This window comes from Lampetra planeri, chromosome 78, assembly GCF_965212315.1.
Source record: "Lampetra planeri chromosome 78, kcLamPlan1.2.h2, whole genome shotgun sequence".
Lineage (NCBI taxonomy): Eukaryota > Metazoa > Chordata > Hyperoartia > Petromyzontiformes > Petromyzontidae > Lampetra > Lampetra planeri.
The window spans coordinates 3268547-3284192 of NC_136183.1; the positions used below are offsets into that span (position 1 = coordinate 3268547).

General features: G+C 44.8%; 1 protein-coding gene across 4 annotated transcripts in view; it reads right to left on the reverse strand.

Moving 5' to 3' along the window:
- Positions 1 to 1541: 1541 nt before the first annotated feature.
- The window catches only part of LOC144738134 (uncharacterized), a 66161-nt gene continuing 52056 nt past the window's right edge, over positions 1542 to 15646 (reverse strand). The window contains exons 1-2 of one of the 4 annotated variants that reach the window (XM_078621070.1): positions 11019 to 14371; positions 1542 to 5416 (exon numbers count right to left, since the gene is read on the reverse strand). In XM_078621070.1, coding sequence (XP_078477196.1) covers positions 3244 to 5406 — 2163 coding nt within the window. In that variant the 5' untranslated portion in view covers positions 5407 to 5416; positions 11019 to 14371 and the 3' untranslated portion in view covers positions 1542 to 3243. Of the gene's footprint in view, positions 5447 to 11018; positions 14372 to 15646 lie in introns of those variants that run through there. The other 3 variants (XM_078621071.1, XM_078621069.1, XM_078621072.1) reach the window with 3 other exon arrangements.

Consider the following 15646-nt stretch of genomic DNA (forward strand, 5'->3'; position numbering starts at 1 on the left):
TATTACAGCAGTGCATACTGCTGTGGTGGTACCTGCTATGATCACAGCAGTGCATACCAGAGGTGTGGACTCGAGTCATGTGACTTGGACTCGAGTCAGACTCGAGTCATGAATTTGATGACTTGCGACTCGACTTGGACTTGCATAACAATGACTTTGTCCCACCTATGAGATGTGGACTCGAGTCATGTGACTTGGACTCGAGTCAGACTCGAGTCATGAATTTGATGACTTGCGACTCGACTTGGACTTGCATAACAATGACTTTGTCCCACCTCTGGTGCATACTGTGGTGGTGGAACCTGCCATGATTACAGCAGTGCATACTGACTGTGGTGTTACCTGCTCTGATGACAGCAGTACACACTGTGCTGGTACCTGCTATGACAGCAGCACATACTGTGGTTGTACCTGCTATGACAGCAGTACATACCGACTGTGGTGGTACCTGCTATGATCACAGCAGTACTGTGGTGGTGGTACCTGCTATGACAGCAGTACATGCTGTGGTGGCACCTGCTATGATGAAAGCAGTACATACTGTGGTGGTGGTACCTGCTATTACAGCAGTGCATACTGCTGTGGTGGTACCTGCTATGATTACAGCAGTGCATACTGCTGTGGTGGTACCTGCTATGATTACAGTAGTGCATACTGACTGTGGTGGTACCTGCTACTTTACTTAATAAGCAGGCTACAGTCTGCATTATAAACTGCCAGTACACTCACCCAGCTTAATAACCAGGCTACAGTCTGCATTATAAACTGCCAGTACACCCACCCAGCTTAATAACTATTTGTACAGTCTATATTTAAAGAATCGATTCATGGCACGCTCGGGTTTATTTTAATTTACTGAGTTTCATTTTCATTGCTATGTTATGTTTTAAAGTTTTCAGAAGTTTTTAAATGTATTTCCCCCCCGGGCAATGCTGGGTATATCGACTCTAACAAGAGTGGGGTGTCGAGGGCTAGTCCCGTGCAGAGCCTCTGGCCTCGCCTAGATTGCCCAGCCGGGCGAGGCTGGGGGCTGGGCCGCTACCCCCCACCCCCACGCTAGAATAATAGTTTAATCTCTATAATTTTATTATCTACCGACCCTATAATAGTAATTGCACACATTGGGGTGGGGGGTGGAGAGAGTAGAGGACGTGAAACTTTGATGTATTTACCTCAGCGTCGCGTGTAAATGTGTGCGCATATTTTTTAACGGCGTCCACCCTGCAACAACGGTGTGCTGCCCGTTGCCAGGGGCAACCCTTGGTCAGCGTTTCGTACATGCGCAACGGTGTGCTAAATAAATAAAGAGAAATCGCACTAAATGGATAATTAAACCGCTTTAAAGTTTAGGGACTAAAAAACGGAAATGCATATTCCCACCGCGGGGCTCGGGGCGTGCCTCCTGGCAAAACATTTCTCGGTAAACCCCACGGTACGAGAGCCAAATCACCCGCAAGCAAGCGTACGCAGACGGACAAAAAATGCCTTTCATAGGTTACAAAGATATTATGCATGGACTTAGGAAAACACCACTCAGACTCTTCTGTGTTAAGCAACTTTAATCTCAAAAAAATACGTGACATTCTAATATGCAAACTCTTATGCTAAGAATGCCAACACAGTACTCCTGGAGATGTCCTCCTCATTGATCCGTACATTTAACCCTCAAAAATGATGTTTGTCAAACTGGGTAACAGAACAATTGGCTCATTCTTCAGAGTAAGGTGATCATACACAGCGACAGGAAAACGTGTTTTAATTAATGTGACAATATTCATACGAACGGTAATAAAGAAACGTGCCTAAGCAAAGGTAGACCTCAATGAATTTGTTAGATTATGCAATTAACGTAATGCCTTGAAATAATGGTGTGCGGTAGTGTGCTTGCATGTCTAACAAATGTTCATCAATTGGCTAAGGGCTTTAATACATTCGCAGGCAAGATTCTGTGATGAAAATAAAGCTTTTAACACAATTGTCTCCCTGTGTGTGTGTATTCGGTTTGGGCAGCGTTCCCCACAATCCCATAACGGGTTGGAAGTGTTCAAAAAAATTTGCATCAGACTTGCAGTCTCTGTCAAAAAGGGGCGCTGTGGCCTTTGAAGTCGTGACCTATTGTGCAGGAGTGTGCTTGCTGTCACCATGTATGCTGTCCTCTCATCACGAGTTGGAAGTATTTTTTTTTATTCACCTCTTATAGCTTGGTACCGTACCACTTTCCGCAGTTTTGACTCTGCAAGTGACTCGAAGTACGTTTAGAGCAACATTCACTGCACTCACGTCGCTGTTTGGAATTCTTGCATGGTATTTGATATATTAGGGGAAGACGCCCCCCTGCATACATAATTTACTGCTACCACGTGCTGTTAGCTACTGGAAGACGAAGGCGTTTGGTGAGACTCTGATCCCGTGGAATATATTATCTTGTTCGTGAGATTGACATATTTCACATTGTATCTCTTCTGAATGACCCTAGGTCTAATACTTTCATAATTATTATTTGGTTCATGCTTAACCAAGATATGGTATACCGTAGTTGTTACCGAGTATATTCCGAGGGTTTTATTAACCTTTGTTCCCCGTCTATATCGCCAGGGATCTGTGCTTCTTATTCTCAAGTATATTTTGATATCCTGAGGTTGAACATATAGCTAAGCTTCGAACTTCACTGTTGTATTTTTAAAAACCCAGTCAGCTCATGATGATTAACTGCCCTTGGGTAGATTTCAAAGTCCAAGGGAGGTTCGTGACCCCTGCTGTTTCTATCTTATGGTTTGCCATTTTTTAAATTAAATTGTATTACTTTCCAAGCAGGCTTGTGAGTTATTATCCTCCACCGGTCTGGTGGCAAGGTAGGAGGCAGGGGGGGCGACTCACCCTTTCTGTGCCCCCGCGCTACATCCCGATCAAAATTATTACCAAAAAAGGCAGAATCACTTCATAATTTTTTTTGGAAAGGCATATGCACAACATGCTCTTCGAGTGTTTGTGATGAGATATGATACAAAACTCCGAGCTGCTGAGGCGATTAAACAAGCATCATTATAATATTATAACATTATGAACGCTTGGGAGCGTATTGGCTCTGGCTCGTGGTTAGAGATCTACCCAACCCACAGGTCTGCAAATACTGGCCCCTCTTACTCGGCAGGCTGAACCTACGAATTGAGTGTGTAACGTCACTTTAATGTAATTAAAGACCTGTGACAAAGGTGAATCTACTGGGGCTTCATTGTCTCAAGCTTACATATCTACCGGGTCTCCATTTGACTTTGTATTGTCTAAGAAGTCCACCCACACCTCCACTTCCACAAACTCCTGGGAGTTACCTCGCTCTGCCTCACAGTCAGAATTCTCCTCCTGCTTCACATTGCCTCCATCGATGTGAAGGTCACATTTTGGAGTTGAATCTTCATCTTCACATTTTACCATCGCTTCTTCGCTCTTCACCATCACTTCTTCACATTTCACCTTTTCAAAATCCACCTTGACACATTTCATTGCGTCCAAGCTGGAATTAAATTCTGGTTCTTTTTTCAGCAGGGATGGGCTCATTGCAGCACTTGGACTTACACAAGCCGATTTCAGACTCCGCTCCTTGGGGATCTTGTGATGCCTGTGTGTTCTCTGGTGTCTTTGAAGATGTGATGACCGTGCAAATGCCTTCCCACACACAGTGCACTTGAAGGGTTTCTCCCTTGTGTGCTTTCTCTGGTAACTATGAAGATTAGATGACTTTGCAAATGCCTTCTCAAACATAGTGCACTTGCAGGGTTTCTCTCCTGTGTGTATTCTCTGGTGTCTTTTAAGATTTGATGAATGTGCAAATGCGCTTCCACATACAGTGCACTTGAAGGGTTTCTCTCCTGTGTGTATTCTCTGGTGTTTTTTAAGATGTGATGACTCTGTAAATGCCTTCTCACACATAGTGCACTTGAAGGGTGTGTCTCCTGTGTGCGTTCTCTGGTGAATATGAAGATTTGATGGATTTGTAAATGCCTTCTCACACAGAGTGCACTTGAAGGGTTTCTCTCCTGTGTGCGTTCTCTGGTGGCTCCGAAGAGTTGATAACGTTGCAAATGCGCTTCCACACACAGTGCACTTGAAGGGTTTCTCTCCTGTGTGCGTTCTCAGGTGTGTTTTTAGATATGATGACTTTGTAAATGCCTTCTCACACATAGTGCACCTGAAGGGTTTCTCTCCTGTGCATGTTCTCTGGTGACTCTGAAGATTTGAGGACTTTGCAAATGCCTTCTCACACACAGTGCACTTCAAGGGTTTCTCTCCTGTGTGCGTTCTCTGGTGTGTTTTTAGATGTGATGACTCTGTAAATGCCTTCTCACACAGAGTGCACTTGAAGGGTTTAGCTCCCGTGTGCGTTCTCTGGTGGCTCTGAAGATTTGATAACATTGCAAATGCCTTCTCACACACAGTGCACTTGAAGGGTTTCTCTCCTGTGTGTATTCTCTGGTGTCTTTTAAGAAGTGATGAATCTGAAAATGCCTTCTCACACACAGTGCACCTGAAGGGTTTCTCTCCTGTGTGTGTTCTCTGGTGTTTTTTAAGATGTGATGACTCTGTAAATGCCTTCTCACACATAGTGCACTTGAAGGGTTTCTCTCCTGTGTGCGTTCTCTGGTGACTCTGAAAATTTGATGACTTTGCAAATGCCTTCTCACACACAGTGCACTTGAAAGGTTTCTCCCCTGTGTGCGTTCTCTGGTGTGTTTTAAGATGTGATGACTCTGTAAATGCCTTCTCACACATAGTGCACTTGAAGGGTTTCTCTCCTGTGTGCGTTCTCTGGTGATTTTGAAGACTTGATGACTTTGCAAATGCCTCCTCACATACAGTGCACTTGAAGGGTTTCTCTCCTGTGTGTGTTCTCTGGTGGTCGTGAAGAATTGATGACTCTGTAAATGCCTTCTCACACACAGTGCACTTGAAGGGTTTATCTCCTGTGTGCGTTCTCTGGTGTCTTTGAAGATTTGATAACTTTGCAAATGCCTTCTCACACACACTGCACTTGAAGGGTTTCTCTCCCATGTGTGTTCTTTGGTGTTTTTTAAGATATGATGACTTTGCAAATGCTTTATCGCACAAAAGGCATTTGAAGGGTTTCTCTCCCCTGTGTGTTATCTGGTGTCGTTTCAGAGGAGATGAACCTGAAAATACCTTTACACACAAACTGCACTTGAAAGGTTTCTCTTCCGTGTGTGTTCTCTGGTGGATCTGAAGAGTTGATGACTGTGCATATGCCTTGTCACACACAGTGCACTTGAATGGTTTTTCTCCTGTGTGAGTCCTCTGGTGGTGTGTCAAACTTCCAGTAAGATCCGTGCTGTTTGCATACTGGTCGCATTGTTTCCTTCTTGTACCGAGCTGTGCCGAGTCCCTTTGCTCCATCAGACCAATTCTGCTGAGGAAGAGTCAGAGGAAGCGTCAGCTGCAGACAGAAAACATATCCACACCATCTACATCAGTATCAAGGCACAGAGGAATGCACATATATGCACAGTCACACATGACTTACACATCTATACTTATTCATATATTCATGATAAAGTGAAAATAATTCCCCAATTCATCACGTGGGCTGTTAGGGCACACAATGAGAGGGCCAATGGTCATAAACATGCCTGGATGCTCTAGTATCTTCAAAATGAATGTTTACCCAAAACTCCAAGCACACAATTTCGGCTGTCTAGCTATGAAAGGAATATTTAAGAAAAATGCAGCTATAATAGCAAAGTGTGTTGAAAATAATACTATTTGTATTATGCAGAAATACATAAATTAATGTTCAATCGAAACTTTGAGGTGGAAGCCAGGCTCAGATTTGCTTGAATGCTCGGATGAACAGATCTAACTTCAGCTGAATGTGCTGAGATATTTTCCTGACTGTTTCCATTCTTACAAAAAGTCCCAGAGGAAAACTAAATTAAACTATTGTTTTGATTTAACCTACATGTTCAATAGTTAATATACTTTACTGCAAATACAAACTTGACACTGTCACACACCCGCATGGTAAAAAGGTGGTGGTGTGTCCAAAACCATGCCTGGTCACCTTCATCTGCTCAGTATTAATGCTTCCTCACACTTCACCATGTAATTAATATAATAGGGTTGTTCCCCTTTTTTCTGGCAACAAAACTGAAACCATTTTACAAGGAGTCATGCGTGCATTAACCACAATACTTGCAGTCAAAATGCAAACAAAAAACCACTAATATATGAATTGTCCTTGAAACTGATTGGTCCACACCAGAGACAGCGTTCTTTAGAGCCTCGTCTCAATTGGTGCTAGACCAGATGACACCAAAAGGCGGACAGCTCAAAGACAATGCACTATCAAAGTAATGAGGGCTCGGGGTAAGCATCTACATCATTAGACCTCCTTTGCCAGTACCAAAATATAATAATAATAATAGGGTTGTTCCCCTTTTTTTCTGGCAACAAAACTGAAACCTTTTTACAAGGATTCATGTCTGCATTAACCACAATATTTGCAGTCAAAATGCAAAAAAAATCACGGATACTACATGCAATGTCCTTGAAACTGATTGGTCTACACCAGAGACAGCTTTCTTTCGAGCCTAGTCTCAAACAGTGTTAGACCAGAGGACTCCAAAAGGCGAAGGAGGTTCATGGTATAACAATTTAGTACTATTAATGATTATATTACTACGCTGAGCGCGCGCCAAAGCACACATCTGCGCATGCGTGAGGCCGGGGGCCCTGCATGGGTCTAAGCCTTATCACAGCACTGTTAATATTCTTGGTTCTTTCGGTACAGTCACGTAGATAGAAAAATCTTAATAAAAAATGAGTTAATAAAAATCGAAATAGTAAAAATAATTAAAAAACACTAATGTAGATAGGCCTGTGGATTGTAGCAATGGTTATTAAGCTGGGTGAGTGTACTGGCAGTCTATAATGTGGATTGTAGCAATGGTTATTAAGCTGGGTGAGTGTACTGGCAGTCTATGATGTAGACTAGCATCATTCTTAACCTCGATGAGTGTACTGGCAGTCTATAATGTAGGCTGTAGCCTGCTTATTAAGTTTGGTGAGTGTACTGGCAGTCTATAATGTAGACTGTAGCCATGTTTATTCAGCTGAGCGAGTGTACTGGCAGTCTATAGACTTATTCTTAGTAATTGATAACCATTTCTATAGTCTACATCATAGACTGCCAGTGCACTCACAAAACTTAATAACCAGGCTACAGTTTACATCAGGGGTCTTCAAACTACGGTCCGCGGGCCACATGCGGCCCACCGAGGGCATTTATCCGGCCCATGGTCACTAATTGGGCTGCGCTGGTGAGCACTAATTGGGCTGCGCTGGTGAGCACTAATTGGGCTGCGCTGGTGAGCACTCATTGGGCTGCGGTGGTGGGCACTGATTGGGCTGCGGTAGCGAGCACTGATTTGGCTGCGCTGGTGAGCACTGATTGAGCTGCGGCGGTGGGCAATAATTGAGCTGCGGCGGTGGGCACTCATTGGGCTGCGCTGGTGAATGGTTCAATGGGCCAATTGACTGGACTTGCCCCCCAGGCCTAAGGCTGCCAGCCCTCCCCTGGCTGCGCTTGACTGGCTCTCCCTCCCTCAGCTCCCTCACTTGCCCCTCGGCTCCACTCCCAGTGATATTCCCGTGTGCTGAGTAAATGATAGAGGGGTAATAACAGAGTGATCTCTGATCTCTGGAGGGGCTGCCTGCTGTTTTCCCGTGCTGGTCAGTGACAGACAGCCGAGGAGTAGGAAACCCAATTGAAATGACAGTAAGTGCATTTATATTCTGATTGCTATTCAATTATATGAGGTTATATGTTGTATGTTGTGTAAGCCCCGGTTCATACTGTTGCGATCTCTGAGCAGTGCGAGTTCAGCCATGTGCTTGTATGGCTGAACTTGCATTAGATTCGGAAGAAAAAAGTCACATGTGCCTTCTTTTTTCCTGCAGTGGAATCGGATCGCATGAGTCTTCTCCCCCATGCGATCAGATTCCTATGCGAGTTCGCAGATCGCACTGCGATCTGTGAACAAAACTGCAGGTGTAATTAACTTTTTAATGGCACCCGCACCAGTGTGAGCCTGGGGTAAAAGCGGAGTTCCCCCAATCAGACTGCATTGATGGGCAGTGCAGTCTGTATGTCTCTGTGTGGGCAAAGTTATTGCTGGTATATTGTTTTTGTAGCGCTGTATATATATTGGTATTTTACTAATAGCAATTTTGACTCCCTAGGAAACAATGATGTCAAGAAAGAGAAAAATTGACTCGGAGTGTAGGATATTCAAAAAACAGTGGACTTATGATTACTTTTTCATGCAGTACAAGGAAAGAGCTGTGTCTGATATGCCAGAATATAGTGTCTGTGTTCAAAGAATACAATTTACGTCGACACTATTAAACTCAACATAAAGATAAATATGATTGTTTGGTCGGAGAAGTGAGAAAAGATAAAATATTAAAACTGAAAAATACATTAACAACTCAGCAAAATACTTTTGTGAAGCAGAAGCAGCTAAATATTTCATCACTGCGAGCAAGTTTTCAAGTTGCCAAGCTAATAGCGTGCACTGGCAGACCATTCGTGGAGGGAGAATTTGTTAAAGAATGCCTTCTTTCTGTTGCCAAAGAGATGTGTCCAGAGAAGGCCGATTTATTTAGTACAGTGAGTCTTTCAGGACCTACAATTATACGGAGGATTGAAGAAATGGGACACAATTTGCATCAGCATTTGCAAAACTCCACAAAAAAAACTTTCCTATTTTTCCTTGGCACTCGACGAAAGCAATGATGTGCGTGATTCTGCACAACTTCTAATTTTTATTCGTGGGACGAATGACTATTTCGAAGTCACAGAAGAGCTTGCTGCACTGCAAAGCATCAAAGGAACAACTACAGGAGAGGATATCTATGAAAAGGTTTGCCAAACTGTGAATGGTTTGGAGCTGAACTGGGCTAAACTAGCCAGTGTGACAACTGATGGTGCTCCTAGCATGGTGGGGTCTAAGAAAGGAGTAATTGCTCGTATTAACCAAGAGATGGACAAACATAACCATTCTCATCCAATAGCCATACACTGCCTCATCCACCAACAAGCGCTGTGTAGTAAATCACTCAAGTGGGACTCTGTTAACTTCATTAGAGCTCATGCACTAAACCACAGACAATTTCAGGAATTTCTGTCTGAGCTAAATGTTGACTATGAAGATGTTCTGTACCACACAGAAGTCCGTTGGCTGAGTCGAGGGAGAGTTTTGAAACGTTTCTATGACTTACTTCCACAGATTACAGCTTTTCTGTTTTCAAAAAACAAAGAAGTACCAGAGCTCAATGATGCAGAATGGAAATGGCACCTTGCCTTTCTGACAGATGTAACAGAGCTACTCAACAGTTTCAATGTGCAACTTCAAGGAAAGGGGAAGCTCATCTGTGAAATGCAATCACATGTCAAAGCATTTGAAGTAAAATTAGGCCTCCTCATCAAACAAGTGAAGGAGGAAAACTTCTGCCATCTCCCCACAACTCAAAATCTGTTAGCGAAAAAACCATTGGTTGCATTCCCAAACAAAACATGTGTGGATTCACTGGAAAAATTGCAAAAGGAGTTCCAATTTAGATTTAAAGAGCTTCATCTCCATGAACAGGACATACAGCTTTTCCGTAACCCATTTTCTATTGACATTGAAAATGTGGATACAATTTACCAAATGGAACTGGCTGAACTGCAGAATTGTGACTCTCTGAAAGACGCATTCAAGTCAAGCAGCCTTCATAATTTCTATGCATTTCTCCCCTCTGAGACATATCCTCATCTCAGGAACCATGCACTCAAAATGGCAACCATCTTTGGCAGCGCTTATGTCTGTGAACAAACTTTTTCCAGAATGAAACATTTGAAATCTCCAACCAGATCTAGACTAACGGATGCACACTTGCATCACTTGTTACGACTAGCAGTGACAAATATGGAACCGGACATTGACCATCTCATTAGCCAAAAGCAGGCCCATAGTTCCCATTGAAATACTGGCAAGTTTGTTGATTTAACTTTACTGCTCTTCATTTTAAATATTGTATTTGTTCCCGTTTTGTTTCTTCACTTCAAAATAAGATATATGCAGTGTGCATAGGAATTTGTTCATAGTTTTTTTAACTATAGTCCGGCCCTCCAACGGTCTGAGGGACAGTGAACTGGCCCCCTGTTTAAAAAGTTTGACCCCTGGTTTACATGAATGGTTATTTTTATTATTATTCACGTTATTATTCACATTATTTGTATTATTTTTCTATCTACATGACTCAACGAAAGAACCAAAGATTACTATTATAGAGTTAGTATAGCTACTACTGCAGCCAGTACACACTGCTATAGATATTGTATAGCTACTACTACAGCCAGTACACACTGCTATAGATATAGTATATCTACTACTACAGCCAGTACACACTGCTATAGAGTTTGTATATCTACTACTACAGCCAGTACACACTGCTATATAGTATAGCTACTACTACAGCCAGTACACACTGCTATAGATATAGTATAGCTACTACTACAGCCAGTACACACTGCTATAAAGTTTTTATATCTACTACTACAGCCAGTACACACTGCTATAGAGTTAGTAAAGCTACACAAAGTGTAGTATAGCTACACTTTGTTGTGGGCAGGTCGCTTCTGAAAACAAGAGCGGTATAGCAGCTGAAGTGGGCTTGGCCTGGTAAGATAAAACAACTGTAGAAATATTTAAAAGAAACAAAGTTTCAAAGTAGTGAGCCAGATGAAGACAAATTAAACTTAAGCAGATAATTAAAGCCAATGCAATCAGGCGAGGGCAGGAAGCAAGGCCACGCATGGGTAGGCCCCGCGTTGTAATGTTCCAACCTGGACATCGATTCCATACTCGCTGCTACTCAATTGATATCCCTACGAGAAGAGCGAGGCTCTACCTGGGTAAACAACAACAACCACCACAACAACCACCACGATGTGAACTTCTCACCTCAGATCTCAGTGAGCGCGCGCGCCGAGACCGGCAGCTTCCTGGTATCTCGTGACGTCACGCGGCAGCACGAGGTGACATTACGTCACTAGCGGGGTACACCTCCCCCTCACGCCGATGAGGTAATGCAGTGGTGACGTCAGAGAGCGGGGTTAGAGTTTAAGTTCATTAAGATACCTATTCCATTGATCCCTCTATTGAACATTTACACTTTGGGTGCGTGAGCTCGACAACGTGAAGATTGTGTGTACAAACTGTGTATACAGTGTGTGTGTGTACAAACTGTGCAAACAGTGTGTGTTGGGCCGTCCATAAAAGACGTCACGCAACTGGGGAGGGGACGGTCAGACATTTGTGACGATAAGTGACGATGGGGGGGGGGGTGTAATAAATGTGACGTCACATCAAAATGCGCAACTTTAATAAATATAGACAACACGTTCGACTTAATTAAATAGACTTTTTAATAAATGTTTTCTATTACAACATCAGAGTGTAGCGCCACATTAAATACGCACTACAACGACAATAGTTTAAAGCGATTTGAAGCATGTTTTTTTTTGGGGGGGAGGGTGGGCAGAGCTTTGTGACATAATATTTGAGGGGGGGGGTCTGACTTTTTGTGACGTCGTGTGATGAAAGGGGGGGGGGGGGTCAAAATCGTCCAAAATCGCGTAACGTCATTTATGGACGGCCTCTGTATACAAACCGTGTACACACACACGGTGCGCGCGCGCACAGTGTGTGTGTACACTGTTAGCACAGTAGGGGGCACAGGTGGTGCATAGGCCAGTCATCTCAGTTGAACCATGGCACCTGAGTCTGCCCTGTGACCTCCTGCCGGCGGGAGTTCGACACTTGACTTGGCCTTAACGTGCACATAGCCTGGCGCAAGCGCCATGGGGACATCACCACCACGTATTGGCGAATGGCAGTCATTGCTTTTGTTAGTGTATTTGTGTATACAGTGTATGTGCAGACTGTGTGTACGCTGTATATACATTGTGTGTACACAATACGTCTACCCTGCGTATGTGGACAGTGTGTGGGTGGTCCGAATCAGTCGAGCGGCATTATCTTTTAATCAGCTCTGCAATGCTGTGTGGAAGCTACCTAGCCTGTCGCTCTGCATGAAGCTTCGGGTCTTCTCGGCAACAGTCATGCCCTCCGTTCTCTAGGCATGTGAAATGTGGACCCCTCTAAATGAAACATCTGCGTAGAACCACTGGCTGGCATGCCAACACTCAGATTGAGGGAAGCCAAGTGGTAGCGCATTCTCTATTTATTGCAGAGGTTCAAGGTTCAAATCCGACAGGCACCCCTGGCTACTCCAGTAACCTCAACCAAAATATGCACCGTCTGCTTAAAGAGTGGATGTAAAACATATTGTGTTATTCAAAATACATAGGTCTTTGCATGTTGGTGTCATTGTCAAAATTTGGGAAATTCCAAATATCCAAAAATTGCACAACTGAGATTACACGTTAATTATCGCCCGACTGACTGACAGACTCATGTCCACATGCAGGCTGGTGCTGGGCCACCTTATGCCACACAAGAGGCAGCTGCCACTTAGGGGTGCTCTTCGATTGTTTGTGATGAGATATGATACAAAACTCCGAATTGCTGAGGCAATTAAGAAAGTTTAACACGTAGGCTTTCGCGACCAATATCATCCATAAGATATTCATATTCTTAGGTTTTTTCGGTAAAGTCACGTAGGTAAAAAATTTAAATTAATAAAAGTAAAATAACAAATTTAAATCACGATGTTTCGGAGGCAACACAAGCTTCCGTCTTCAGGTGGAACCGTCACAGCACGGCAGCTGTATCAAGTAAATGAGAGATTACAAGAGATACCACTCCGTATATATAATGGTTGAGGGGGGGGGAAGGGCCAGGAACGGCCCACTTTTTATTATTATGGTAAGGTGCGGCTTGAGACTACGGCTAGACTGTATAACAAATGACTGAGCCTTTATTATGGTGAGGTGCGGCTTGAGACTACGGCTAGCCTACATAACAAAATGCTGCAAATGAGACCGAGCATCTGCCATGTAGATGGTAAAAGCACAAAAAGCAGGTCAGGAAGAAACAGCCTCCTGCTATGTTGTTTGGTGGGTAAAACTTATAGCAGGAAACCAGTGTGTGAAAAAAGCTAAACCTGGTAAAACAAAACTGGCTGACTATCAGTAACCTGTACAGTAACTCAAGAATAGTTGTCTGTCAAATAAGATGGTCCAAATAAGTGTAGTTAAATCTTTTTTGCATGGTTAATCACATCTTTCCAATGATTACTCAGTTTGTAACCATCATCACGGTTGAAATTATGTCTGTTTGTATATTTGTATGGCTTCGTGTACAAACCTTTGATGGTAGCCAGGAGGTTTGCAGAGCACCTTGGTCTCGGAAAAGACAATTTCATGAGAGCCCACAGAGTTTTAGCAATGATCGGCAACAGCCGAAGAATCAGTTCTGCCGTGTTTCAGATCTGACTTGTGCTCGCGGACACGATCAGAGACATGACGTTTCGTTTCTCCAATGTAGCAATCACCACAACTGCAACTCAGTTTGTAGACTCCAGGATACTGTAAGTCAGGAACGACATCCTTCACAGACTTTACCGTAAAAACCTAAGAATATGAATCCTTGCAGTCACGAGCTTCAAATCTAGAATCATCCATAAGATTTTTTTTGGGTTAGATCGCGTAAATATAAATGCGCACTCTCTAGTCGTCTAGCCTAGCCTAAACACAACCCTGCCCGTGTAGCACCGATGGCGCTGACCGAGACAGCCTACAACTATCTGGCCGCACAATATCTAGCGAAGATGACAGTGACGACGACACGAGCCCACTTCCAGAACCAGCAGCGCTGAGCTCCCGCTCTCAGCTGCTTTTATTGTACCCAGCGTGGCCTGGCTCTGCATTGGTCGCACCTTTCTTCTCGAACCCTCTAGCAGGTTCCAGGGGCTTCCAGATAGGGTCTTCCATGCCCATTGCCCCAGTTCCTCCACCCTGCCGACACATTCGTGTATATGCTCACCGGCGTGTGTATTATTTGTCCACCGCAGTTGCCGTTGCAACTGCAACCGGGGGACAGGCAGAGCAACCCCAACCCCGAGGAACACCATCAACACGAAAAAACTATTTACCCCAAAAAAAAAACCTTGGTTGCAACACTTCCCGCGACCATACAACACAACCGCAGTGTCTCCCGCAAACCATAACCACGTAGTGCAACTCCGGCGCCCCCCGCGGACCGCCAACAAAAAGGACAACCCGTGGCACCCCCCCACAAGCCGCCAACACGCAGCGCAACTGCGGCATGGGCAAGAACCCCATCAGGGACCACATAACCGTGACGCCCCCCCCCCCCCCCCCCCCCACGAGAGCCGATAACACAAGCCAAACAATATACACAACCCCCCCAAATCCCACCTTACAAGGGAGAGTCCGCCTTTACCAGAACATAGCTCACGTGAGCCGGTCCTCGACACTTGTTACCCCCGCCTTGGCAGGGTTTGCATTCCTTGAGATTCCGAGGAATGGGAACAAAAAAACAATGGCCGAAGGGCACGGCCCTTTCCTGAAATCTGCAGTAGCATCTAATCAGATCCAGTCCCTGACACTTTGCACACGGCAGTTACGGAAAGCATCAGAGACTGGTATCCGGTGCAGCTTGGGAAAATGTTGCCGGCAGGTCGGAGTGCTACGGTGGCGTTGCCGGCACCCTACTGACACCCCGGCATTCTATGGCGATGTGGCTCGGCTGACCACACCTGAAACACTTGGCCGTGGGACCCCAGGGCGGAGGGGGCTTCGCCGGTTGCCAACCCACCCGTGGGGGCCTTCTCCCGTGCGTCCCCAGGCCGCACACCACAGCCACCATGTCCTCCTCCCGCCACGGCCAAGCCTCCATTTTGGGCCAATGCTGGCAGGCCTCGTGGCCCTGAATTTCCCGGGCCACCTTATAAATACAACCCTGACCATGTAACACCAATGGTGCTGACCGAGACAACCAACAACTATCCGGCCGTGCAATATCTTCCCAAGACGGTATTGACGAAGGCGGCGAAGATGACAGCCACGACGAGATGAGCCCACTCCCAAAACTGACAGCCCTGAGCTCCCACTCTCAGCTGCTTTTATGCTACCCAGTGTGGCCTGGCTCTGCCCTGGCCGCGCCTCCCTTCTCGAAACCACTAGCAGGTTCCAGGAGCTTCCATATGGGGTCTTCCATGACCCTTGCCCCAGTTTTTCTGCCCTGCCGACTAACCCGTGTATATGCTCACTGGCGTGTGTATTATTTGTCCACCGCAGTTGCCGTTGCTGGACAACAATCGGCGTTATTACACTACACTAGTACAGCACACCGGTGTGTTGGAGAAAAAATCACGTAGTGGCGGGTTTCACCAAACATTGAAATTAACGCGTTCTTATTATGGGCAATTAAGCTCCACATGAATGCAAATATTATCATAATATAGTGAATGCTTGGGCGCTTATTGGCTCTTACTCCTGGTTAGAGATCTACCCAACCCATATGTCCACAAATACTGGCTGCTCTTACTCTGCAGGTTGAACCTAGGAATTGAGTGTGCAACTTCACGTTATTTTAATTAAAGG